The 24,230-nt window shown below is 39.9% G+C and overlaps 2 protein-coding genes across 4 annotated transcripts; one reads left to right on the top strand and one right to left on the bottom strand.

The window, feature by feature from the left end:
* The first annotated feature begins 657 nt into the window (after positions 1–657).
* On the top strand, positions 658–15,424 carry adgrd2 (adhesion G protein-coupled receptor D2). Of its 3 annotated transcripts, none has more exons than XM_048243794.1 (26): positions 658–1,071; positions 1,243–1,335; positions 1,538–1,598; positions 1,813–2,067; positions 2,339–2,974; positions 4,378–4,503; positions 4,605–4,699; positions 6,323–6,589; positions 7,033–7,144; positions 7,254–7,388; positions 7,585–7,693; positions 8,032–8,137; positions 8,578–8,633; positions 8,725–8,851; positions 8,953–9,056; positions 9,419–9,521; positions 9,754–9,907; positions 10,378–10,511; positions 10,656–10,771; positions 10,876–10,996; positions 12,530–12,571; positions 13,053–13,106; positions 13,455–13,605; positions 13,989–14,047; positions 14,178–14,208; positions 14,321–15,424. In XM_048243794.1, exons 2-26 carry the CDS (start codon positions 1,294–1,296, stop codon positions 14,326–14,328), a joined length of 3,204 nt encoding a protein of 1,067 aa, XP_048099751.1. In that variant the 5' UTR covers positions 658–1,071; positions 1,243–1,293; the 3' UTR covers positions 14,329–15,424. The 3 variants fall into 3 exon arrangements, with proteins under 3 accessions (XP_048099751.1, XP_048099752.1, XP_048099750.1); XM_048243795.1 differs by having other exon boundaries at positions 1,807–2,067; positions 9,754–9,877; XM_048243793.1 differs by having other exon boundaries at positions 1,807–2,067.
* Positions 15,425–16,062: 638 nt separating this feature from the next.
* Positions 16,063–22,639, bottom strand: nr5a1a (nuclear receptor subfamily 5, group A, member 1a). Its single transcript, XM_048243796.1, is given in 7 exon segments — positions 16,063–16,916; positions 17,257–17,404; positions 19,006–19,125; positions 20,926–21,491; positions 21,494–21,577; positions 22,278–22,419; positions 22,531–22,639. Coding segments are annotated over 7 exon segments (1,410 nt in total). The 5' UTR covers positions 22,627–22,639; the 3' UTR covers positions 16,063–16,662.
* Positions 22,640–24,230: the final 1,591 nt, after the last annotated feature.

Raw genomic sequence — 24,230 nt, 5'->3', positions numbered from 1 at the left:
GATGTCCATCTGCAGTGCCATTCTGTGGGACCGGGCAGTTGTTGAATACTAATGGAGGGTTTTGTCTTACACATCGGTGTACGTTAGGCATTAGTAATGTCACTGCATTCGTAAGGCCTCCTTACGCACATGCACACGTGTGTTTAATGGGGCGAGCCAAGAACTAATTCTCTCTCAGCACAAGGGAAGTGTAGACTAAGGAGCTTTTCCTTCCACCCTCTTTTCTTTTTATCTTCCCCTCTCTTCTTTTTTCCTTCTGTCCTTTTCTTTCTCATATATTTTGTGCTTTCTGTTCTTTTAAATGCTCTTTGTTCCCAACTTGTTTCTAATGGACATCACGGAAACATATTACTGATATTACAGAGTGCTATTAGCAAAATCTGATCTCTGGTAAAACAGCTGGCGGGTGACACAGTATGTATTATTTATGTTTTACATTTTGGTCCTCTATAAAGAAAGATAGAACTGAAAAGACACTCTGTACTAAAAAAAGAATATATTCTATATGGCCAGCGCTCTTCCTGTGGCCACCTGCTGTTCTTGATTAACTCTCCATGCCAAGGTTGACAGTGCTTGCGCAAGAGGTTTCTTTGCAGAAATCAGGCCTATTTGCATGACAAAACCCTGGTACAGCACCACCAAAGGCAGTCGGAGGGCTTGAACAGAGGGAGGGTCTGCATTCACCTCCTTCCCAGCATCAGAGCCTCACAGACAGGACAGAGAGGAACAGGCACAGGGGAACAGACCCAAGCTGCCCTTGGATGTGGAGGAAAGCTGAAGAAGATTCTGGAAGAAGACTTTGGATGCTCGCATGTGCTCACTGTGACTATACTGTGGATTTTTTTGCATAGTGTTTGATTGAGGAGGACTGGATCTCTGGGAGTAGACCAAAGGGAAGAAGACATGCTCCAATAGGACAACATTGACATTAGATGGCACTCAGCACACAGTCATCACTCACAGAACACACATGCTATACAAACACAAACACACATACACACACACAAGTGAACATACAGAGGGTCTTCTGAGCATAACTGCAAATTCTCCAAAAGTGTGGCTATTTTCCATGTAAGTTTGTTATTTTCATGTGCATTTTAATGGACATACGTTCTGTTTATGTTTTGACGGATACATTCACTGGAAATGTTGGAAACAATATTAGTGTTTTTACATTTTAGAACATTCTATGATTTCATTATTTTTCTTCTATTTGCTATTTTTTCATCAATATTGAAACAGTGATCACTTCTCACGGACTGAGAAGCAAACTCAAGGACAAGCTATGCAAAGATGACGGGAATGTTGTTTATCATTCTTCTGGCCCATGCTGTGGTAAATAATAACAAAAAAAATTGTTTTGATTGCTTTATTGCTTTTAATGACTATATATTTTTATGAATATATTCAATGGTAAAATATTGCATAGGTTTACCTTTTTAGCATCCTACAGTTTGTAAAGTGTTAATTCATTATTTTTTGCCTGGCAGTTGGTTTACTTTTCCATGGTGTGTGTTTTCTTTGTTGCACTCTGTAGGTGGTTAGTGAGAGTGAACCCACCCAGCCCGGGCTTGAGAGAGGGGGGCAGGACTCTGAGGGTGAGTTCTGGAGCTGCTCCTGGCTGTGTGTGTGTGTATGTGTGTATGTACTGTTATACTGGCTGCTAGATAAAAGAAGCGCACAGTAAAGAATCCTAGTAAATCCAACTGGGGGCAATTGTAATGTAATACTGTCTGGAATGTGTTGCATCTCTATACACCATGCACTTGCCAAATACTCCTATTGTTTCTCCAAATGTTCTCCTAGTTACAGAAGTGGGGGTTATAGATCTTGTGCTGGTCCATATGACGGAAGACAAAGTGTTCCAGCTGATCAATGCCTCCTTGAGTTTCCAGTGGGCCAGGCGCTTCTGCAGGAGTCACTTCAGTATGCTGACTCTAAAGGAGTCACAGGAGGATGAGGAGGGAGCTCTCTGGCTGCTAAAAGAGTTCCAGCTGCAGGAGCCCATTTGGGTTGTAGATGGCAACAGACCACTCTTCAGAGAATCTGTGGCTGTGTCCAAACAGTGTGAGCATACTAGTACTGAACAGGGTTTCAGTGTAAGCGTTCTAGTGCTGAACTAGGTCTTGTTTTCAACCCTAATAAAACAGATTCAGTGACAAAAAAAAGTATGATTATGTGAATCACTCACGTAAAGGTGTTTATTATTACTTCTAGTAGGCACGTTTTGTAAGGCTAAAAGTAACTCTTCAGCACTTCACAAAGCTTTAAGGTATGGACATGTAAAACTTCATTCATATATGACTTGATTTCTTATCTCTTTTTCTGTTCTTTGCAGACAAGGTCCTGCCCACCTTGTCCTTCTCTCTGGACACCATGGAGGGCCACGCTCGCCTCAACACACACTTCCCACTGCTGCATGCTGTGAGTGTGTGTGTGCGCATCCAGTGGGATCAACGGCACAACCAGGTCTCCACCATCTTCTCCTACGCCGCCTCCGTCTTCATCAACGAGTTTCAGCTCCGAGGACGAGCAGATGGCGCGGACCAGCAGGTCCTGCTGGCCCTCATCGTCCATGGTCACCACTGCCCGTATAAGGCCTCCTTCCCCAATGATGGAGAGTGGCATCTGGTGTGTGTTAGCTGGAGGTACAGGGATGGACTCTGGGCAATATACATTGATGGGGAGATGAGAGACACGGGGACGCAGACTGATACAACTCGAGAGATCCACGGCGACGGGATTTTCATCTTGGGTCAGGATCAGGATTCTTTTGGCGGTGACTTTACAGAGCCGTTTGTGGGGAATATCACGGATTTGAATGTGTGGGACAGGGTTTTGGAGGAGGAACAGATTCAGACACTGAAGGCATGCTGGCCCCTGGAAAACCAGGATGCCCTCTTCAGCTGGACTAGTCAGAATCTGACCCTCCACCCGGATGTAAAGGGAATACCTGCCAATATATACTGCCCAGGTAGGATAGGCACCTGCTTTTTACTTTTGTTTCTTTTTTCTTTTCACTTACAATTAAAAATAGCTTTAGTACAGTTATAATAAAGTTATCATTCATTTGAAATAAAATAATGATGTAGACTATTACGTATGCATCTGTTATTGTAAAAAAATATTTTCAAGGTATACTTTACAATTATAGCATGCATAGAGATATTATTGTTGGAAATAATATTTTCAGTTTACCGTAGTTGTCTAAGAAGTGAATAGAGCCAGATAACTAGGGTTAGGTACCGAACTCTGTACTTGAGATAACCCTGACAGATGTGGTCTCAAAGAAGAATATCTTCTACATTAAATCAGTTTGAATATCAAGTGTTCTGATTTAATTAGATGGAAAGGGACAGAGTTCAATCAAATTAAGTGCAGCCTGTTGACATGTAACACGTCATTGTTGCCTCAGCTGCCTTTGTCACTGGTTTCCACTTGTTAGACCCCTGCTTCGTTCTGGATGACCTCACACCAAAAGACAACAGTTAACCAGTGTGCTGGCCATACAGATGTCGTCTGCGATAGTGAGAGATGGTCCTGACCAGACCAGGGTCAATAAGAAGGCAAATGGACCATGGGAAAATATTTCTGGGGAGTTCCTCCTGTCAAAGGCTGTCTGAGAATGAAATGAAACTACTAAGAATCTTAGAGAGCACATTTTATCTTAATAAGGAAATAGCAGAGAGACTACCATTGAATATTAAAAGACGTAATAGCTGACAAATTATTTGAAACATTTAACAGACCTCTGTCTGTTGTGGGCTTTATTCTCTATATTCTAAAACGGATATTTCCGGTCCTTAATTATGATTGGCTAAATCACATTTTATGCCGTTGTAAAACCCAGCACAACCTCACATGTAGACCTCATTTCGTTCTATGGACCCTTTCAAGAGAGTTCCATTATCAGCATCATAGTTGGCCCCACAAGACTTCCTTTTTAACATTCCATATGTTATCTTAATGCAGAGGAAGTAGATTGGGGCCCAAATAGAACGTCTAAGCATTGTTTTTGTTTTTATTGTTGAAAGGGTCTATATTACTCTGCCACAACAATGCCCCTTAGGTGTTCTAAAATCATTGTACCCTATGGCTTCTCAGGGCTTATTGCTTGATGAAATTACCTCTAATTGCCCACAAACCCCTGACTATGAATAGCAATAAAAATCTTCATACACATAGGAGGAGATTAACAGTGTGCTTAACAGTTGTGGCTATATCAACAAGGAGCAGTTGCACGAATGTGAATGTATTGGACATGGATATTTCTCATACCGAAAATACCTGATACCTTAATTCACAATGAATGGTTTTATAATTTGTTAAGTATGAAGTATGCTTAACAGCATCAGGTTTTGTCCTCCCTCCCCACAGGTATACAGAGGCAGAGTGGGAGAGAAGAGTGTGATGTTCTGCAGGGCTGGTCCTCTCACCACCTGCCACAGTACAGCAAACAGCTCTGCTCTGAGGAACTGCCCTTTATCTGTAGAACCAGCAAAAGTGAGACCCCAAACATACACACACACACACACACACACATATACACACACAGTTATACTACAGATTTCAGAATGACTATTCTTTTGCACTCTTTCTCACAGAGCGTTATATGATAATGAAAGAGCTGAAGGAAGTCCAGAGCTCTCGTCCGAGTCCTTTCATGAGCCACTTGATGCAGGTCTCTGGGGATACACAGGTAGGCGTTGTGCTTCTGTACTACCAAGTCTCATGGATATGTGATAGCCAACCCCTGAAACAGGGGCGTGCAGAGACCTTTGAAGGGCCAGGGGCTCAAATTTAAAAAAGGGCACATGGAACAAAATGTTCAGAAAATGTGTTAACTTTATGTAAACTGGAACTTAAGTTTTACATTCCCTAGCCTATAAAGCTTTAATCTGAACCTGAGCTGGACTTTTTTTTTTGCATTTTAATTCTAGCATTATGCTATTTCAATGATGATGGTGGGACAGGCTATTATATGGTTTAGCAATTTGCAAAGTAGTCTAATGTACTGATAAACATTTTTATAAATTTTCATATTTATTCATTATGTATCAAGAAGAATGGGTGTAAATAGCAGACAGAGCTGTAACACATTTTTCTCATTTCTCTCCTTGGTTCTGAAAATTCAATAGGAGTGCATACTGTAGGCCTACTGTAGCCAGGGCACAGACAGATAGGTTTTTTCCGTTTTCATTAGGCTATTGTCTACACAGAGATCATAGGCTATAAGGCTACATCTTATTGATTAAATTCAAAGCTAATTTTATTAGCCTAGAAATCTAGACGCACCCTAGCGGCAGCAAATATGTTATTGCCTAGTCTGGCTTGTCAGGCTATAATTTTAATGTTTATCACAGTGAACTACCACCATTAGCAAGCTGGTGTCTTGCAGATTCACGTGTTGTGCATGTGGCCACTGAGTGAAGGTAATGTAGCCTACTGTAAACAGAGAACGACGTGTGGAGTTGGGTTTGTTAAACAACTGCAGTAGCCTATGTCGTCGGCTTATGACTATTTAGAAAAGGTTTGCCTACTCTGTTTTATGAACTAGGTCTACTAACCTAAGCTATAACATAGTAACCTAAACAGAATATGTTATGAACGTTCAGCCTTAGATTTTCGAAGCTGCCAGGTTATTGAAATGGATGGACCATGACATGGTTAAAACGGGTTTGATAGCCTACTTCATTAAACATGAAACAACTTTAAACATTTTATTCTCTAAGCTGAATACTATTGCATGTTCAGATAGGCTAACTGCCAAGTGACCTTACCTTGCTCCCAAACGTCTCCTGCAGCACTGTGCCTGCGTGCACCTTCTGAGAGTTCACTGAATGTATGACGTCACGGATTGGTGGCCGCAAGGCATTTCAATTAACACAGAAAATTGTTATTTTTGTAAATTTCTAATTTCACAAACTATTAATGAGACATTTTAGTATAATTTTTAGTATAGTATAATATTCACGTTGGAACTAGCGGAAGTATTACAAATTTTAACAAGTAAAAAACGGGTCTTGTCAAAAGGGCACTTGGACATCAAAGGGGCAAAATGGCAGGTGCTAGAGCCCCTGTAGCCCCCCTTCTCTGCGCGTGCCTGCCCTGAAATGACTACAGTGACTTTATGTATTAAATACATACTACACAACACAGGCTACTGACAATTTGCCTTTAGTTTGTGTTAGTTTTGTGTGTATAAAAAAGTAGCTCTAGAAAGTCTGTTATACCTGGTGTATAGTTGAGGAATCTGGCATGTAAAAATTGTCTCTGTGGTAAAGCAAGATGGATGTTCACATATTCTCCATTTGTTTTGCAGGTCATGGAGGAGCCTGTAGCAGGCATTAGCTTGGGGCAAGCGTCTCATCTCCTCAATGTCTCGCAGCAAGCTCTGAGTGAAACGCGCAAGCCCCTGGAGCCAGCAGACGTGCTGTCGCTCATGCAGATCCTGTCTCGTGCAGCTGAAGTGTCCACCGTTGCGAACGAGAGCCAAACAACCATCGAGCAACTGAGTCAACATTTCGTCACAGTGGCGGACAATATCATTAGCTCTGACAATGCCCGTATGTGGAATGTGGTCAAAGAGGTAAACCTCATGATAGAAGGTTCTGGCATAACAGGTGTGAAAGGGATCACAGTGCTATGGCTATCAAAGTAGGCAGATAGCTTTTTGAGGTCATTATAGTTATTTATATTATCTACGTATATGATTTTTGTAGGTGATTCATGGCATGACTCTGTATTGTTTTTATATTACATTCTCAATGCATACAGTATTTGAACCTAGTCAAGTTAATTACATCAAAGACAGAATTACACAGGCCTAGGTCTGATTAAGTTTTTGTTTTATTAATGACAGTGCTTTGAATTATCTTACATTATCTAACTCTTATAACTGTAAATATCTGCATTATTAATCAAAGTGTGATGCCATAGTAAAACACTTCTCTAGGATATTATATAGAATGGTGACAGCGATACATTTGATGCTTGGTGTCCATGTTTGATTTGGCAATTATTGTGCTTCAGGTTGCCAGTGGGCCAATGTCTGTGGTCCGGAGCATAGACCGCATGGTGACCAATCTCAACCCCTTGCTGATAGCTGATAGAGATGTTGTTCAAATCCAAAGCGACAACATCAGTAAGTCAGATCACTGTTCTTACTTCTGTCTGTACAGATTGTTTAAGCTTGTATGTATACAGTTGATCAAAATAGTGTTTTAATTTATTACTGCATGTGCTTCGTTTAGAGCTGCAGGTTCAGCAAAGGAGTCTGGGAGAAGGCACAGAGAGTTCCAACTTTTGTGGTCCACTCTCAGAAAATAACACAGGCCTGGACTGCATCTCCCTGCCATCTCAGCAAATGGAAGAACTCCACAGCAATGGTACATCTAAAACAAGTTGTAATAAAGAGTATGGAGCTGCAAGATCTTTATCTACTGTACACCAATGAATAAAAAAGAAAGTTGACAATTAATAAAAGTCAAACTCTGTTTCACATTTCAAAATGATTTTCTCTTTACTTGTCTTTATTAGCTAAGCAGTGGTATATTAAATACCTCCATATATTCTTGTTTGCAGGGTTCAGGAAGGTCACATTCTTGAACACCTGGTATGGTTCTCTGCAACAGCTCTTTAACACAGAGGAAAACATCACCACATTTCCTGAAATCAGTGATGGAACACAGAGGTAAGCCTGCCTCTATTAGGTTATATTAAGGACTTTTCGGAATTGCACTTGCACAATTTGTAGGCTTCTGATCAGTCAGACCTCAGATGAAGGTTATACTGACCGAAACTTCAGTTCAATAAATTGGATGCACCGTGAAGGATGCAGTGTCACGCTTTTCTATTCCCCTTTTCCTAAGTTGCTTTTGTGAAATTGCTACACCTGCAGTACAACCTATCAAGGTGTGCAGACTCCTCTCTACAATTTTATCTACAAGGCTCATCACAGTTTTAATGATCAAGGGGTAAGTCTACAAGTCACACCAGGGTTAATTCTTCTAAGTCTTATTTATACACCAGGTTCCTGGGCACCATATTAGGCTCATCAGTCATCTCCAGCACTGTTCTAGGGGATGGGCAACCCATCAGTATGCCTGTACGCTTTCAACTACAGCACAGAACACAGGCAAGGACATTATGTGTATTCTTCACCTCAAATACTAGAGAACATCTACTCTCATAGCAACACTTCACCTCAAATACTAGAGAACATCTACTCTCATAGCAACACTTACAACAAGTCTTACTGATCCTAGCACTCACCAGCCGTTAAACTGACAAGTAACTGTTAAAATACAGCACTCACCGACGCACTTATTCTTACTGTACTCTAATGTGTTTTTTTTTTAAACTGTCCTAAAATTGTGAGAATTGTTCTAAAACTTACTGTTTACCATGTTGTTAGTCGCTTTGGTTAAAAAAGCGTCAGCCAAATGTAATGTAATGTAAATGTAAAAATACTGCTGTTGTGTGCCCTAGATGACTGATGATGGTGATATTTGTATTGGCTTAGCCTAGCTTACTTTCCTGCACTGAAACTGAATACTGCACTCTTTTGTTATACAGAATCCCACAGGTTTTGTATATGAACCCATATGTGCATTTTGGGATTTTAACCTCATGTGAGTATGAGAAATAGAAATAGCTTGAATACTGCGGTTGTGTGCTTACTGCTCACGTGCTGAAGATGTTGTTGGTTGACCACCCTCCCAGGCCAGAGGATGGTGGAAGCTGGTCCTCGTATGGCTGTGAAGTCCTCTCCACCCAGGAGGACTCCACTACCTGCTCCTGCAACCACACCACCAATTTTGCCTTGCTTCTGCAGATCTATGAAGTCGAGGTGAACTGTGTGCATCCTCGCAGCCTTTACACACTATATCACAACTCATCTCCTTGATCATTATCATTTCAGATGACTTGACATGGTCTTGTGTGTTACAGAGAAGCCCAGGGGAAGAGAAGACCCTGCAGATGCTGACGTTCACTGGATGTGGCGTGTCCCTGTGTGGCCTTATTCTCACTCTCATCCTCTTCACTGCAGTTGGGTAAGTGTATGGAAAAGTGATCCATCCATGATGTGCTTATTAGCCATTAATATCAGCAGATCTTAATCCACTTAGATAGATTAGAGTCAAATAGCAATCATTAGTACATTACAGTACAGTACTTTGCTTTCTATTATTCTACTGGCCTGGCTTTAAGCTGATGGACACCTTTTTGTTTAGCCTGGGCTCTTTTCAAGGTTAAATTCTATTGAGGGGGAGTTTTACCTGCCACTGACAGTTATTTGCTTGTTTTGGGTTGGTTTGGGCCTTGAACTCTGTAAAATGCCTTGAGCTAACTAAATTGAATTATTTAGATTACTTCCCTTTCATGAGCAGAATTTATCATAACATCTCTTGTTCAGAGTGCCAAAATCAGACCGCACAACAGTCCACAAGAACCTGATAGTGGCTTTGGCAGTGGCACAGCTCCTCCTGATGATAAGTGACTGGGCGTCCACAAACCATGTATGTCTTGAATGTTTGGATTTGCATTACTCTTAAATGTGTGTTTGTAGAGAAACACTTATGTTGTGTTTTATCCTACAAATCAGATCCCACATCTGTGTCAGCAATTCTTGCCATATGGTAGAACTGAGTGTATCCAATAGGATGGGTGACATTATACTTACAAGAGCTTAAAATGAGAGTGAGTATGAGTATCTTTTTGTCCTCATGCACTGTGCTCTGTGGCCACTAGGAGGCGTGCCTGTTGGTGACAGCTCTGCTGCATCTCTTCTTCATGGCTTCATTCAGCTGGATGCTGGTGGAGGGGCTGTTGCTGTGGAGTAAAGTAGTGTCCGTAAACATCAGCGAGGAGAGACGTATGCGCTTCTATTATGCACTGGGCTGGGGTATGAGTTTCCATGTCATGCACTTTGTGGGAGTGATTACTAGCACATTTTCATCAGAATTTTTAAAATGTAAATTCCAAACCTGCAACCTACTAGTAATTTTAATTTGTATATTTTGCTCATATTTACACACAATGTATTTCACAAACGGAGAGAGCAGTGGTGCAAGGGACAGCAGTCATACCAAATTTGAGTGTTAAGAGTTTAAGATTGATTCCTTTCAACCCATGGTCATTTCCTGGTCCCACGCCATCTCTTTCCACTCACTTCCTGCCACGCTTGACTATCCTATCTGCATAAACACAAAAAGCCCCCCAAAATACACTCAAAATAAATTAGTAAAACATTTCCAGACAGATAAGCATTTGTGATCATTTTGTACACAATTGTATTCTCTCAATTATAATTGTTTTCCCGTGTAAAATATGAATGAATCATTTTCTCTACTTCTCTTGTCTCTCCACTTCTAGGTTTACCTGTTGTGATTGTCACTTTGACCTTGACAATATCCCTCAACAAGTACAAAGCAGACAACCACTGTTGGCTCAACATAGAGTCTGATATAATATGGGCCTTTGTGGGACCTGTTCTCTTCGTTTTGACAGTATGTGCTTTTGTGTGTATTTAACAATAACTGTGAACATCTCTTTTCTGTTGAATATAATATATTATAAATTATTTGCAAAAACATATTTATGTCAGAATGAAATATGTCCACATCAGACTTCTCTTTCTCTCTCTCTTATAGGTGAATACTGTTGTGCTTTGCCGTGTTGTCATGGTAACTGTATCCAGCGCTCAACGTAGAGCAAAGATGCTCAGTCCAAGCTCTGTGTCCAAGCTCCACACATTTGACCTCACCTGGTGAGTCTCCATGGCTGTTAGCATATATGTGCCTCTCCGTACTGAGTTTAATGATATCTGTGTGATGCTCTTTACTAACCTGACCCCTGGTGGTCGTTGGCCAGGGCTGCGACTCGTCCTGTTCTGATTTTGCTGCCTGTGTTGGGCCTCACCTGGCTCTGTGGAGTCCTGGTGCACACGTCTGTGGTGGTGGCCTACATTTTCATCATTCTCAATGCCTTTCAGGTTAGGCCATTTTTTTCTCAATGACAATGTGATATGTTATACAAGGGAAGCTGTTTAGCTGAAGAAGGCAGTGTTTCTGTGCATAAATGCACACTGAGGTAGAAGGTAGAATCAACCCCATGTATCTTCATCTTTATTTATGATTTAGTAATAAGATCAGAATTTGTTAATACATTTTAATCCTGGGGTATGTTGTAGGTTCTTGGGACTTTTATTTCCATTACATTTCCATTTATTTCCATTATTTCTTTATATTTAACATTTTAACCTGACATGAAATATTGCATAATACCATAGACTGCTTTGCCTCGGTTCTTTGCCTTTTCCTTGTCCATTAACCCTTAAAGGAGTACCGTCACACCGGTGTGACGGGAATGTTGGGAAATGAACGTTCTAAAGAATATCTGGGTTCATTGAATTCAACATAGAATTTTAGAACCTTCAATTGTTGCGGAACTTAAAATGTTCAAAAACCTACACCTTTAAGGGTTAATTCCGTATTGGGACACGTCAGCGGTTGTTACCCCTTACATATTATATATTCATGGAGTGGTTCTTGGGATTTGATCCAACCCAATTCAGTAAGCAGAACACCTGTGCATCTGTAGTGTTTCTGTGGAAAGCTCTGGGTTTTGAGTTTTGCACTGAGGTGAGAAGAGAAAACTAAAAAAATTAGGGTCAGGGAAGCATTTGAAGGACAAGTCGGGACGGACATGACTTAAGGGCCATTCACACCAAAAACGATAACTAACCATAACGATAAAAGCATCCACACTGACCAACAATAAGCAAAGTCTCTCCTTGTCTTAATGAATGCGATTGCTCAAATGTGATGGGTTTTGATTGGCTATTAGCTTTTTATCGTTCTACAAAATCGCTCTGAAAGTGATCCCCAACGATATCGTTCTTCATGTTGTTATCAATATAGTTTATGTGTGAACGTAGTCATTATAACGAGAACGATATTTGTTTATAGTTATTGTTATAGTTATTGTTCTTGGTGTGAACAGCCCTTTACACTTTGACTCTCCATAAGGCTTCTTTGGTTTTGTCTGGACCTCTGCATTTATGCCTCTGCTCATTTCTCTTTCAGAAAACATGGAAACACACGAAAACCCACACCTACACAAACACACACACACACACACACATGAGAGAGAGAGAGAGAGAGAGAGAGAGAGAGAGAGAAAAATCAGTGCTTAAAAGCTCCCATCTAGTGTTGCTTTAACTAATCATGATGAAATGGCCTTTGATTGACCCGTAGCCAACTGCTCATTATTTCAGATTTACAGTAGACCTATGTGGTCTCAGGAGAGAGGAGGATAGGAAGAGAGAGAGAGAGAGAATGATAGAATGAGAGAAAGAGAATTTATGTCTTTGAAAAATCTTGGTAAAGAAATAAGTCTGATATGATTAGCCTGTGGGAATCCTGGTGTTTAAATCCCATTGGGACCATTCAAAAGTTATCTTTGTACTCAACCACTGGAAAACCTATTTATGTGAACCTTTACCATATCTATCCCCTCTACACAGGGCCTGTATATATTCCTGGTGTATGCCGTTTACAACAGTGAGGTATGTCACAAACTCAATAACTCAAGGAAGGAACCCCAAATAACCTGTAACAGCTTATCCCAACTGCATGCGAGCGTCCGACTGTGGCCTAGCAGTGTTTGCTCTCTGTCCAAACTGAATTCCTTTAAACATTCTGTTTTATTGTGTCATATTTCTCGTTCAAAATAGAACAATGCAAGTGGCAGACATAAAATAGAAACAGGGCAACGACAAAAGTTCTGCTCAAAACGTTGCGCAATGCATCTAGTTCGGACATTCCTTTTGAAAACAATGTAGTCTAACTGATTTTCACTCGCATCACATGCAGCTAGGGCATGATGTAACACTCATTGATGTTAATAGGTGTTTCTATCAACTGTTTTGTGTGTGTGTGTGTGTGTGTGTGTAATAATGTAATAATAATAATAATAATAATAATAATAATAATAATACATTTAATTTGTATAGCGCTTTTCAAGACACTCAAAGACACTTATTTCAGGTACGAAATGCCATAAAGAGGATTCAGGAGAAGAGGAAGGCGTTGTCCTTCACGGTGAGCACCAAAGTTGTAACCAAAGAAATTTTACCCCTTTACTTTTCTTATGAAACATTTCTGAATAAATTAATGTATTAATAACATTGAGTGTGTCATCAAGCTGTCTGCAATATGTTCATAGGACATTCTGGTAATAGTAGACAGACCGAGAACAAGTTGAAAATGTAGTGCAAACTTTGGATATGTTGCTGTAAAAAAATAATAAAATAAATGTACAGCTTTTCAGTTTTTTTTTTAAAGCTTTTTTTCTTCTTAAAAAATAACAAAAAAACAAAAACAAATCATATTTCAATAAACAGACTTCAGCACACGTTAATATTTATATTGTGTGCCCTTTTCCCGAAGAACTGTTCTCAGCCCATCAGCTTCCTCCCGTCCCAGAGGACTCCCACAGCCTTCTGGGCCCAGAGCCTGCCCACCCCGTCCAGCCTGGAGAACAGTGATGCATCAAGCCCTGTCACAAGCACCACCTCCAGCTCACTGGTCTTCAAGAACGGTGGGGGCATAGTGCACACTAAACCTGTTTTTACACATAGCCTGAATGGTTTTCTGTTCACACCTGTAGCACAAAGACAGAGTTTCATTACAGCCAGTGGGAAAGGCGTGTGGGTATGAATAGGCATTTGAGTGATGTATCTTTATTAGGCATTTGCCATGTCTATTGTCGTTTTTGGGGGGCATAAATGCTTAGGAAACTCATACATGGGGTAAACATCATGTGATTGCACACTTTTGACCACCGTTCCTGTAATGGCAAGTGATTAGGAGTCTGTGAAACTTTCATTATTCCAGAGTTGCTTCCATTATTCCAGAGTCTGCTTAGTGCTATTTGGCTCAATAGTCCGGAGTGAACTAACTATCTAACTTTTTCTTTTACAGAGAGTTTCAGAAAGGACAGCTTTGTCAGTTTTTCTCTAAAACCAGCTTCTGGGAATCAGGTGTGTCATCTCCAGCAGCATCATTTTCTCAGCTGTTCATGTTAGTCTTTCATGTCTTACAAAGCTTAAATAAAACAAGACTATAACCCATTTTTATGATTGTTTTAAATAATTGTTTTTTGTTTTTCAGGTGGTTGAACTGACTGCCTTCAAGCCTTCAGGTAATGCAAGTGTTTTGTATTTTATTAATTAATTTTTTTATGTGTGGTGTGTGGAATTCATCTGCCATATAGATGTTAGTCATTGTAGTTGTGCTCCCTCTTCTTTGCCAAGGTTGCTGAGATGAAATTGTGATAGTTGCTAAAGACCTGGACTTCACAGAAATATGGACTTCTTTATGGGATGAAGCAAAGGACACAATTTAGCCAAACATTAAAAACTATGACATGCACACTCTCATTATTTCACACTCTTCCACCCAAACACACACACACACACACACATGCATACGCACGCACACACGCACACACACACACACACACACACACACACACACACACACACACACATCAAGCCAGGAAGCAGCTGGATAGATAGCTGCCTCCCCCACGATGCGCCAGAACTCCTCCACATTTTGCACAGCATTCCCAGGATTCAGTCCAGAGAACACAGAACAAGGTGAATGCCCAAGCCTGTCTACTACAGAGCCAGAACACCAGTATCATGAGCCTCTACCATTGTTTGCCTCAGTATTAAGTGCTGCAATTAGTTAAACATACTTCATCAGACTTGGCATTATTGTAAATACTACCATTGCATTTGTCTGCATAATACAATCTCCAATGAGGCATATGCAGAGACAAAACTGTGAGTTATTGCCTTTCATTTTATATCAGAGTATGTAACGCACAAAATCAAACTAATTAGAGGTAGTATTGTAAAACATTATCAAAACGCATGACCAGACAGCACTGTTGTATTGTCAGTGTACAAATGTAGATTTTGATTGAGGTGGATCTTCCCATCTGTACCGATGCTGTTCTGTAGATTCTGTGCAGAGCTCAATGAATGCACAACGCACAATGAAGTAAGACAACTGTGTAAACCTATCACTAGCTAAACACCTATCACAGCCTCTGTCTGTTTAAAGGGACATCCTACTGGGTGAAAAACATAACGAGCTGCTTTATTTCACAGAATATTCCAGAAACAAAACAATCAAAAAACAGTTGGGTCAGTGTACTGAGTACTGCATTCGGGTTTAGAACTTAAATGTGATTTTAGGGGAGGGTAAAGTTACTGTAGTAACTTTGTTTTGAGATGTTTTTTTTTTGTTGTTCATATTGTCATAGTTCCAGAAAGAAGAGTCTGTGGAAAAGCTTTGTAGGGGCTTGTAATGGGTTTGGTATGTACATAAAATATTTGTTGTGATCTGAACATTGAAAGTTTGAGTGTTTTCTTTTAGTCTCAAGAGTTTCAATTGTCTTGTGATCTAAAACATTTTCAGCTGTTTGCTAAATAATAATAATAAACACAATAATTTATTTATATAACAATTCTAACAATTTATATTACTAATGAAGTGCTCTTACAACAAACAAGCAAATAACACAGTATTATATTTGAAACACTAACTGGTGCCTTTTATTGTTTTATAAATGTAGATATAGATTTATGACATATTTTCAGATAAATAAAGAGATAGGGATTCATCCTTTGTTGCCAGGTTGGAGTACAAACAAAAGCTCTGACTTTTAAGGAGCTACAATGCTCATGTTAGCCAGAGTAAAGTGAAGATCATCATGTCAGAATTGAGGGAATACATCTAAAACATACGTCTATGTGATGAAAATGCAATTAAATAATTCAATGTTTATGGTAATGACTCAAACCTTTATTCGCTATACGTGGCCTATCTTTCAGGGTGATGAGGACAATGCAAAGTATTATAGAATGAAAACAGCTCTCTTATTGTTCATCGATTTTTATTAAAAACGCCTTACAATGATGTTAATAAATAGACAACTCTCATAAATTGTGATGATTACAGTAATGCCTTTTAATTACATTGAATTACAATTATTTAATACACTATTTTTCCAACATGCTGTACATGTAATCCTCAAAAGAAAAAAACAGTCTGCATACCATAAGGCACTTTTTAAAGTATAAAAATTAATTTTGAAAAATGTGCACTACTGTAAAACAGCATATAAAGTAGCATATATGAAAAATAGTACTACCTTTTGTTATATAAATACTTCAGCTTTCATTTACCCTAGGACAAAAATAGTGTTGTAAAAGATGTTTAAAGATATACAATAATTATTTTTTAAATAATACACTATTTTGAAATAACACAAACAATCAAAGTGAGTGAAGGCAGTAGCAGGTAAACATGTTTATGTTGGGGGAACTAACAAGGACTGACCTAAGTAAAAAGAAATCCGCCAAAATACTGCCATGGTAGAAAAGTAAATATATTGGCACAGACCTATGTGCTCACACATACATACATGTAGGCAACATGACATAAAAAGTTAATCTTACAACATAATTAGCTTATCTTGTTCTTACTTTAGTGTCTGTTGCTCAGTGCTCTCTCTCTCTCTCTCTCTCTCTCTCTCTCTCTTCTCTCTCTCACACACACACACACACACACACACGCCTGTGGATCATACCATGGCTCTCTTGGCATGGAGCATTTCTACAAGCAGGTTGTTGCAGGGCACCTCCCCGCTCAGGTGTTTGAAGAGCAGGTAGTCCTCTGCCTGTGTACTCAGGGCACGTAGCTCTGGTAGGCGCAGCAGCAGCTGGCTACAGCGATCCACTGTCTGGGGGTAAGAGCAGAAGGTGTACTCCTTCAGAGCACAGTTCACTTGCTCCTGAACGCTCTCCACAAACGCCTGGTTCTCCAACAGTTTCACACCTGGAGGGAGAGCCATCTCACGTTAGTCATAACAGGTAAATAGAGACTCTAGGCATGCAATGGGTCACTGACAGGAACTTTCCAGATGCTGTGTTATAAGCCTCTCTCTCTAGAAAGTACATGCATAAGAAGGGTGGCAGAGTAATGTAACATTGTACAATTATATTTTGACTCAGTGTTTGGATAAATCAGACTAATGGTGGGCTGTGGACTGAATCTTTTTCTACCTGACTGATTTTCCAGTTCATTTCCACCAGAAGTTGTGGCTTCAAGATCCAACATAAAAATGACAACTCATTCTCCACCTCATCTTGTGTGTCTGTGAGCACAAATTTCTTACTCGGATTGAAGAGGATGAGAAACTTGAAGCAGGCCATCTCTCTTCTGTCCATCTGCAGAGCCTGTAGTCTCTTTACCAACTCCTGGGCCCTCTGTGTAAGGCTGATCAGAGGTGGCCCTGCTTGGCTCAAAATGGAGGACATCTCAAGCTGTAACCAAAATGTAAAGCAAGTCTCAGCTAGTGTTAATTTTGTCACCTATTTTTAATTTAGTCATAGTCTTAGTCTTGTGACGAAATGTCCTTTTTAGTCTTTGTCATATTTAGTCATTCAAATATCATTTTTGTTAGTCAAGTTTTAGTCAATTAAAAGTCTCGTCATTTTAGTCTAGTTTTAGTCAAAAGAAAACTAAAGGTATCTTAGTCTTAGTCAGTTTTAGTCAACACATTTTAGTCTTTTTTTTTTTTAAAACAAATTATTTCTGATTACCATTTGAGTCAAATAGTGTTTCACACATCTCAATTTTCCAACAATATTGTGTGTCCACAGGGCTACTCGTCTGTTATAATTACTCATTCTGATTTTTTGTCAGTCCATTATGTTTACATGCACAGGTAAGTCGAGCTACAGTTATAGCTCGGCTGGGATTTGACCATAGACAGAAAAAGATTTGACTGGACCACTGTCATATTAAGTAGACCAGTGTTTCTCAAAGTGTGGTCCGGGGATCACCAAGTGGTCCTTGAGCAGGCGTGGTAAAATATAATATAGATGAGTTGTTTGCCAAATAACTTGTAGTTAAATCCAAACAGTTCTGCAACACTGTCTATGTAAGATATGCCAGTTTAAATCATACAGAATGAATCCTCTGACACAATAAGCAAAGTGCAAAGACAATAAGCAAGGTGGTTCAGTGAGTAGGCCTATAGACTAATTATAGGCTACTGTTGAAGTAAGTCTAATCTTTTTTTTTTTAGCTAGGGTTAGTTAAGTGGTCCTGAAACTGAAATAGTTTGAGAAACACTGTCAGAGGGCCAATGTATTAATGTTTTACTCCGCTAGATGGCGATATGTGCTCAAACACAACACATTCCCCAAACAGACTCTCCATCTTAGCCATAGCTAACTTGCTAGCTTAACTTTCTATATTAGCTTACTTGCTAGCAAACTTTGCATCATCAGTCTAACTAGATGAATAGTTGACATTACATGCTGAACATTTTCGTATGGACATTCTGGGGGATGTTAATTTGTATGAGAGAAGCGTCAACTTCTGGGTATGTAGCAGTGGCATAAAGCTTAGGTAGTTAGCTTGCCAGTGTTCTTGTTCCATGTAGTTTCGTGTTGCAGCCACAGGGTTGCAGCAGCAGCACGTAGACTAGCCTACAGGAAAGCTGTTGCGTATGAACTCATTCGAATATTTTGAAAAACGTGAACAGCTAGATATTCTGTCTTCTCATTTTGTAGACGAACATGAAGGGAGATTTTATCTTAGTTTTTATTTCATGCAAAACATTTTAGTCTCGTCTTTTTTCGTCAACAATAATACATCTTAAGATAGTCTTAGTCAGTATTTCAGGACATTACTGACGTCTCGTCATCGTCTCGTCTTAGTCATGAAAAAAAAGGTCGTTGACGAACATATTTCCTCTCGTCTCGTCTGACGAAATTAACACTAGTCTCAGCTTAACAGCAGGATAACCTAAACATACCGGACAGGAGCAATTTGATTTGCCAAAATAACAAAACGTGTGTGTGTCTACCAGTTGATCACTGCTAGCGTAGTGCATCTTTATCAAAAGCAAACCAACCTCCTCGCCAGTCACCAGTAGGAGAGTTCCCTCCTTCCCATGGTGCACCTGTCTGCAGATGTGATCCAGCAGCAGCAGCTCACTCCAGCAGTTATGGAGGAGCCTCATCTGATCGCCAACCTACAAAGAATCCAAGATGACAAATTGTGAATATTCCTGCATACACAAATCAGCATCACCATCCTCCACAACCATCCAATCATCCTTTCAATCCAAGGTGGTTTTACAACCAAAGAACTACCTCTATGATGTAGTGTACACCATTAAAACAATCCTTTAATCCAATTTCTTCTTCACTTGCTTCTAGCACCTCTCGTCTGTCCCATGAGTGAAGCCAAGCACACCAAATATACAATCACAAATCCTCTGCTTTAACCCTCTCTGATACAGTATATTCTTGGTAGATCTTAAGGCTGAGCATGTCAGTAATATTGTAGCCAGTATCACACAGTTTGTTGCCACGGCACCCCCATAGTGCTACACTGGTTTGGGAGACGACACTTATCAAGCACAAGGCTGATAGAATTACTGCCGGCTGAATTAAACAATATATATCTGTCTGGAAGGCTCTCCAATCTTCCTCCCTTGGCCATGGAAGCATGCACAAACGTTGAGTCATGGTGTGATGTGAAGGAAGTGTACTATTTGTGTGTGTGTGTCTGTAAGGGAGGTCATAAAAGGAAGTTCAATGCTCACACACGCACACACACACACACACACACACACACACACACACACACACACACATAAACTATTAGTGTATTTTCAAAACAAAGAATCAGAATCCTCTGCTCCAAACACTGTTGCTAACAGTAGTAACAATATCTCAAAGTAGTAACAACCCAAAGGAGTGACATTTTAAGGAGACTTCTAAACTCAAGTTAAGGGCCCAAAAACACATAGAGCATGATGTCATTTAAGCAAAAAAAGTCTCATTGTTTTGGTCCTTCTCTATTACATTCACATTACAGTGACAATAAATAAAGCAAAAAACCTCAAGTGTTATAACTAGCTCACATTCCTGAGTTATCTGCTGTTGGAAAGAATGCAATTCCAAGCGAGAGAAAACGGTTCAGAGTGGGTGAAGCCCGGTGCACTTAGCAACATTTAAGGATCTGGCATTGCCTTGCATATGGTGTTAGACTCACAACTAATGCCTGCTAATCTACTATAGAAATGTCAGGGATGATTATACTACAAGCACACACTGGTTTAAAAATGCAGTTGTTGTGGGAAAAAAAACCCTCTCAATAGGAAGATTGAGAGGTTTGGAATGCGAATAACATTTGGAATACATGTAAGACATGGAATAATGGAGCAAGAGCTCTGAATTGTAATGTACATCTTTGTAGCCTGTATTGCTAGTAACTCAAATTCAAATGACACTTTATAGGTGCAATCAGAGGGCAAACACTATTAAAAGCAAACACTAACATGTAACCAGAGTTAAAGGTTACGATATGTCACGTTGTTTTCTGTTGTATCTTGTCAGAGTGACAATGGTTCCATTGTCTGCATTATCAGCTTATCATTCTCTGTGCATGAAACAGAAACAAAACTATCCCCTACAAACAGTGTTTCAGTAAACATTTAGTCTAGGCATTCATGAAAAATGCCTCAACAACAGTGCCTCTGTGTCATTGTAATCATCTCTAGTTCCCAGTCATCTCACAAACTTGTGATGGCTTATTGTTTTCTTTTTTCAAAGGGATAGTTCTGTCAGATCTAAACTGAAACAAGAAATTTGATAGTAGGATGCCACTTTTTGCTTCACAATAAAAGAGGGAATTTTGAGATTATGATTTGTAACAAAATTAGGCCACAATCTGTTTTTCAAAATTCCCTCTTTTATTGTGAACAGAAAGGGTATAGAGTATTCACAAAACGTTATATCAGTGTGTCAGGAAGCAGCATTTGTACCTGGAGTTCCCTGAAGAAGATGCAGCTTCTGGCCCAGTCCACGATGGAGAACAGTGTCTGGTCGGCCATGACGCAGAACAGCTTGAATGAGCTGAACTTCTCCTGCTTTGCCCGGCCGTTCTGCTCCTGGTGGAGGTACGTCACCACCTTCAGCCGCACCTGAGCTTCATCTAGCTCACAGTGCAACAGGTTCGACACCAGCTGCGGTGGCATGGTGGGGGGCAAGCTGGAGGTTTGTGGGGAGCCCGGCAGACACCCCTCAGAGTAAGTGTACCCGGGCGAGCAGGAGTCGGAAGAGTAGGTGTACTGCTCAAAGTACTCAGACTTGATAGACCTGGAGGGGAATGGGGTGGCAGGGTATTGGTACTGACCGGGAAAGGAGCCACCATGACTTTGAAGGGCAACACCTAGAGAAGGGGGGCAATATGGAGGGACACAGTCACAGTCTGGAGGGGTTAGCGGGGGTAGAAACCCTGAAAGGCCGCCCGGAAAGCTGCTCTCGGTCTGGAGGCCTGGGGCCAGGGAAGGACTTGGCTCCAGTTTGAAGTTGCTTACATGGACCAGGGCTTTTTCTGCTGCTTCAGTGCCCTGTCACGTTTGTACATGGGGCCAAATTTATTCCTTCCCCCTCGCATCCGGTCAGCACGTACCGCTAATGAGAAAGAGAGATGAATGGATTGAAAAATGTCCACAAATTTCTTACATCAACTTGAAGAAAATACATAATGCCATATTAACTTGTTAACTAATGTTTCAGTCTTAGCCATGTATTTGCTAAATAAGGGCAAATATGTTAGATGTTTGTTATTGTAACCACAAAGTTCAGGAAAGCCCAAATTAAGAGAGAAATTTGGGCTTTGGCAAGACCCCTGGACAAAAACATGCAAAGGAGTCGTTTCCTGAACTTCAACTGAACTTTGGTACAGTAGTGTTCCTACATATGTTACAGGTCCAAATGGGGTAGCATTCTTTCACACTTGCAAGGTATTTTGAGAGGTAACACATTTTAACAACTGTTGCATTAATGACTATGGCTCCACCTTGTAGCTTTCTGTCAGATAAATGCATTCGAAACTAGAGGACCTTATCAGAAAGTATGGAATGTGTCATTTCTTTGCGGAAACAGGTGCTTTCTGTATAACTGCCTGGGAATCACAAATAGTTTATTTCCCAGATATTGCCAACAAGGGGAATATTTATGGGTGGTGGATACATTTATAGCACCATAATTATATTGAACGGTTTAAACAATTACTTAATTTGTAATGTATAACATTGATGATACATAATATAAACTTCCTCAACTAAAACAAAACTAACTGTCAACTTGATGGGACAAAAATGTAGCCTACCTTCTAATCTCATCCCAACGTTTAGGCACTTTTGAAAACGACAAAAGGGACATCTCTTTCGCTGAGTTTTGTCGATTCTGCAATTCTGGTTTTCAGCGCAAGTGTATCTCTTAGTATTTTGAACAGTCCTCTTGAAAAATCCCTGTAAGAAAGACATTTAATTTCAGAAAAAAAAAACCATACCAACAAAACAACCAGTTTGCACGTAGTCCACTTACATCAATTTAATTATTCGTTTTTCATGAAAAAATACCTTGCAGCTTTCACATGTCAATAAGCCGTAATGGTACCCTGAAACTTTATCTCCACACACTGGACAGAGATCTTCGAACGCATGGCTAAACTCCATCACCTTGAAATGTCGATCTACAAGAAAAATAAATAATACCATGCTTGAAAACTTATTCTAACTAATTTTTAGGCATTCATAATTAGGCTTATTTTTGCAAAAAAGAGGCAATTCCTTTTTCTCAGTCTGATAACACAGTCAAAATATTTTCCATTTTCCAATGAAAAATGACATTTGTAATAGAGCTAGTCATAAAGTCAATGATTTGCAAAGCATTTGATGTGCAACTAGTGAATTTCGGTCGAAATAAAATACCAATAAAGACAAGTTTTAAAACCACTTCCATAGGCCTACAGCCAGACTTACAGAAAGCGTCACTTATTAATACTTCGCCTCAATAGTAGTCTAACAACAAATAACATTAAACATAACCAAGACTAATTGAATTGCATAGACGAAGAATCACAGTTGATCATCTATCTATATTATCCAACATACCTGGGAATATGCAGCTTTTTAAGTAATTATTATCCGCAGAATAGGTTCAGAAGGCTTTGAGTGAATAGGTCTACCACCACCAGAGATATGCGCACATCAGCATAACACACGGGACAGCATGACAAGTGAGATCAGTCATCTTCACATTGGCGGCTTTAATAGTGCGCGTGTCAAATGTGTCCATGCCCCTCGCGCACACCAGGTCATAGCCTAACTTCCCACGTATCTGCAGCCCGCCAATCAACTACTGGTATCTAATCTGAGGGCCCTAATGCTTTCTTCAAGAAAGAAAAAACATCAAGTTGGGTAAGTCTGTCCGAGCAAAAAGCGGAGCAAATTATTTAGCCTAGGCTACTCTTTGATAATTTGGTCTGTTTTTATCAGTCGTTAGCTAGGCCTAAAAGACTGGTTGCGCACGGACGCGAATTGGCAAAGCCACCTGAAATTCTTTGCTGTCCAATTATATACAAGTCTATCAAAACTGCCTTTTGAAAGTGGCATTTATCAGCGTACAGAGACATGACTTGTGTTTCAGTAGTCAACGAATATTCGCCTTTATTACGATAGGTAGGCCCTGCCTGTGGCGAAGGCACCATTTCAAGTCCCTTTACGAAAAATGAAGTGGTCCGTCATGGATAAAATCGCGCCTTTAATGAAAGTGTAGGTTAACTGTCCAAGTCGGTAACCACACTGAAAGCTCCACTAGATACTATAACACTATGACACTGCTCACATGACACTATAATGAACAAATTCTACACAGGTCTACATGGTATTGTTTACATTTAGGTTACATTTATGCTATTACTGCTACTACTACTTCGTATTATGCATCTAATGAAACCTAGGCTACATGGGTCATTTCGCTGTAGGAAGATGACTTTGGAGTCCCAAACCATGACAGCCACCTTTTAAGAAGGTATTTCAATTTAATGCATTAGTTTAGTTTAATAGATTAATATAGCCTATGCCTAATCTGTAGGTTAGTTATGATGCGTTTAATAGGCTACGGTGGTTTTGCTTATTTTGTAAACATGATTCAAGACGACAAATGACGAGTTTGATATAGCAACATTCCATATCCGTTAGTGAAATAGTCAATAGGCTACCACTAGGCTACTTGATAAATAAAACAAACACCGGTGTCAATACAATCGTTCAAGACA

Source organism: Alosa alosa, chromosome 5, assembly GCF_017589495.1.
Source record: "Alosa alosa isolate M-15738 ecotype Scorff River chromosome 5, AALO_Geno_1.1, whole genome shotgun sequence".
Classification (NCBI taxonomy): domain Eukaryota; kingdom Metazoa; phylum Chordata; class Actinopteri; order Clupeiformes; family Clupeidae; genus Alosa; species Alosa alosa.
The sequence above is the reverse complement of the archived record's forward strand: the minus strand, read 5'-3'. Positions and strand labels throughout refer to the sequence as shown.

Bases quoted from the DNA above. Each gene is read 5' to 3' on its own strand.
- adgrd2 (XM_048243793.1), top strand. From the start codon at position 1,294: ATGACGGGAATGTTGTTTATCATTCTTCTGGCCCATGCTGTG. The intron at 8,138-8,577 runs GCAAGGACATTA...TTTGTTATACAG, and splicing joins AACTACAGCACAGAACACAG to AATCCCACAGGTTTTGTATA. The intron at 8,634-8,724 runs GTGAGTATGAGA...CCACCCTCCCAG, and splicing joins TTTTGGGATTTTAACCTCAT to GCCAGAGGATGGTGGAAGCT.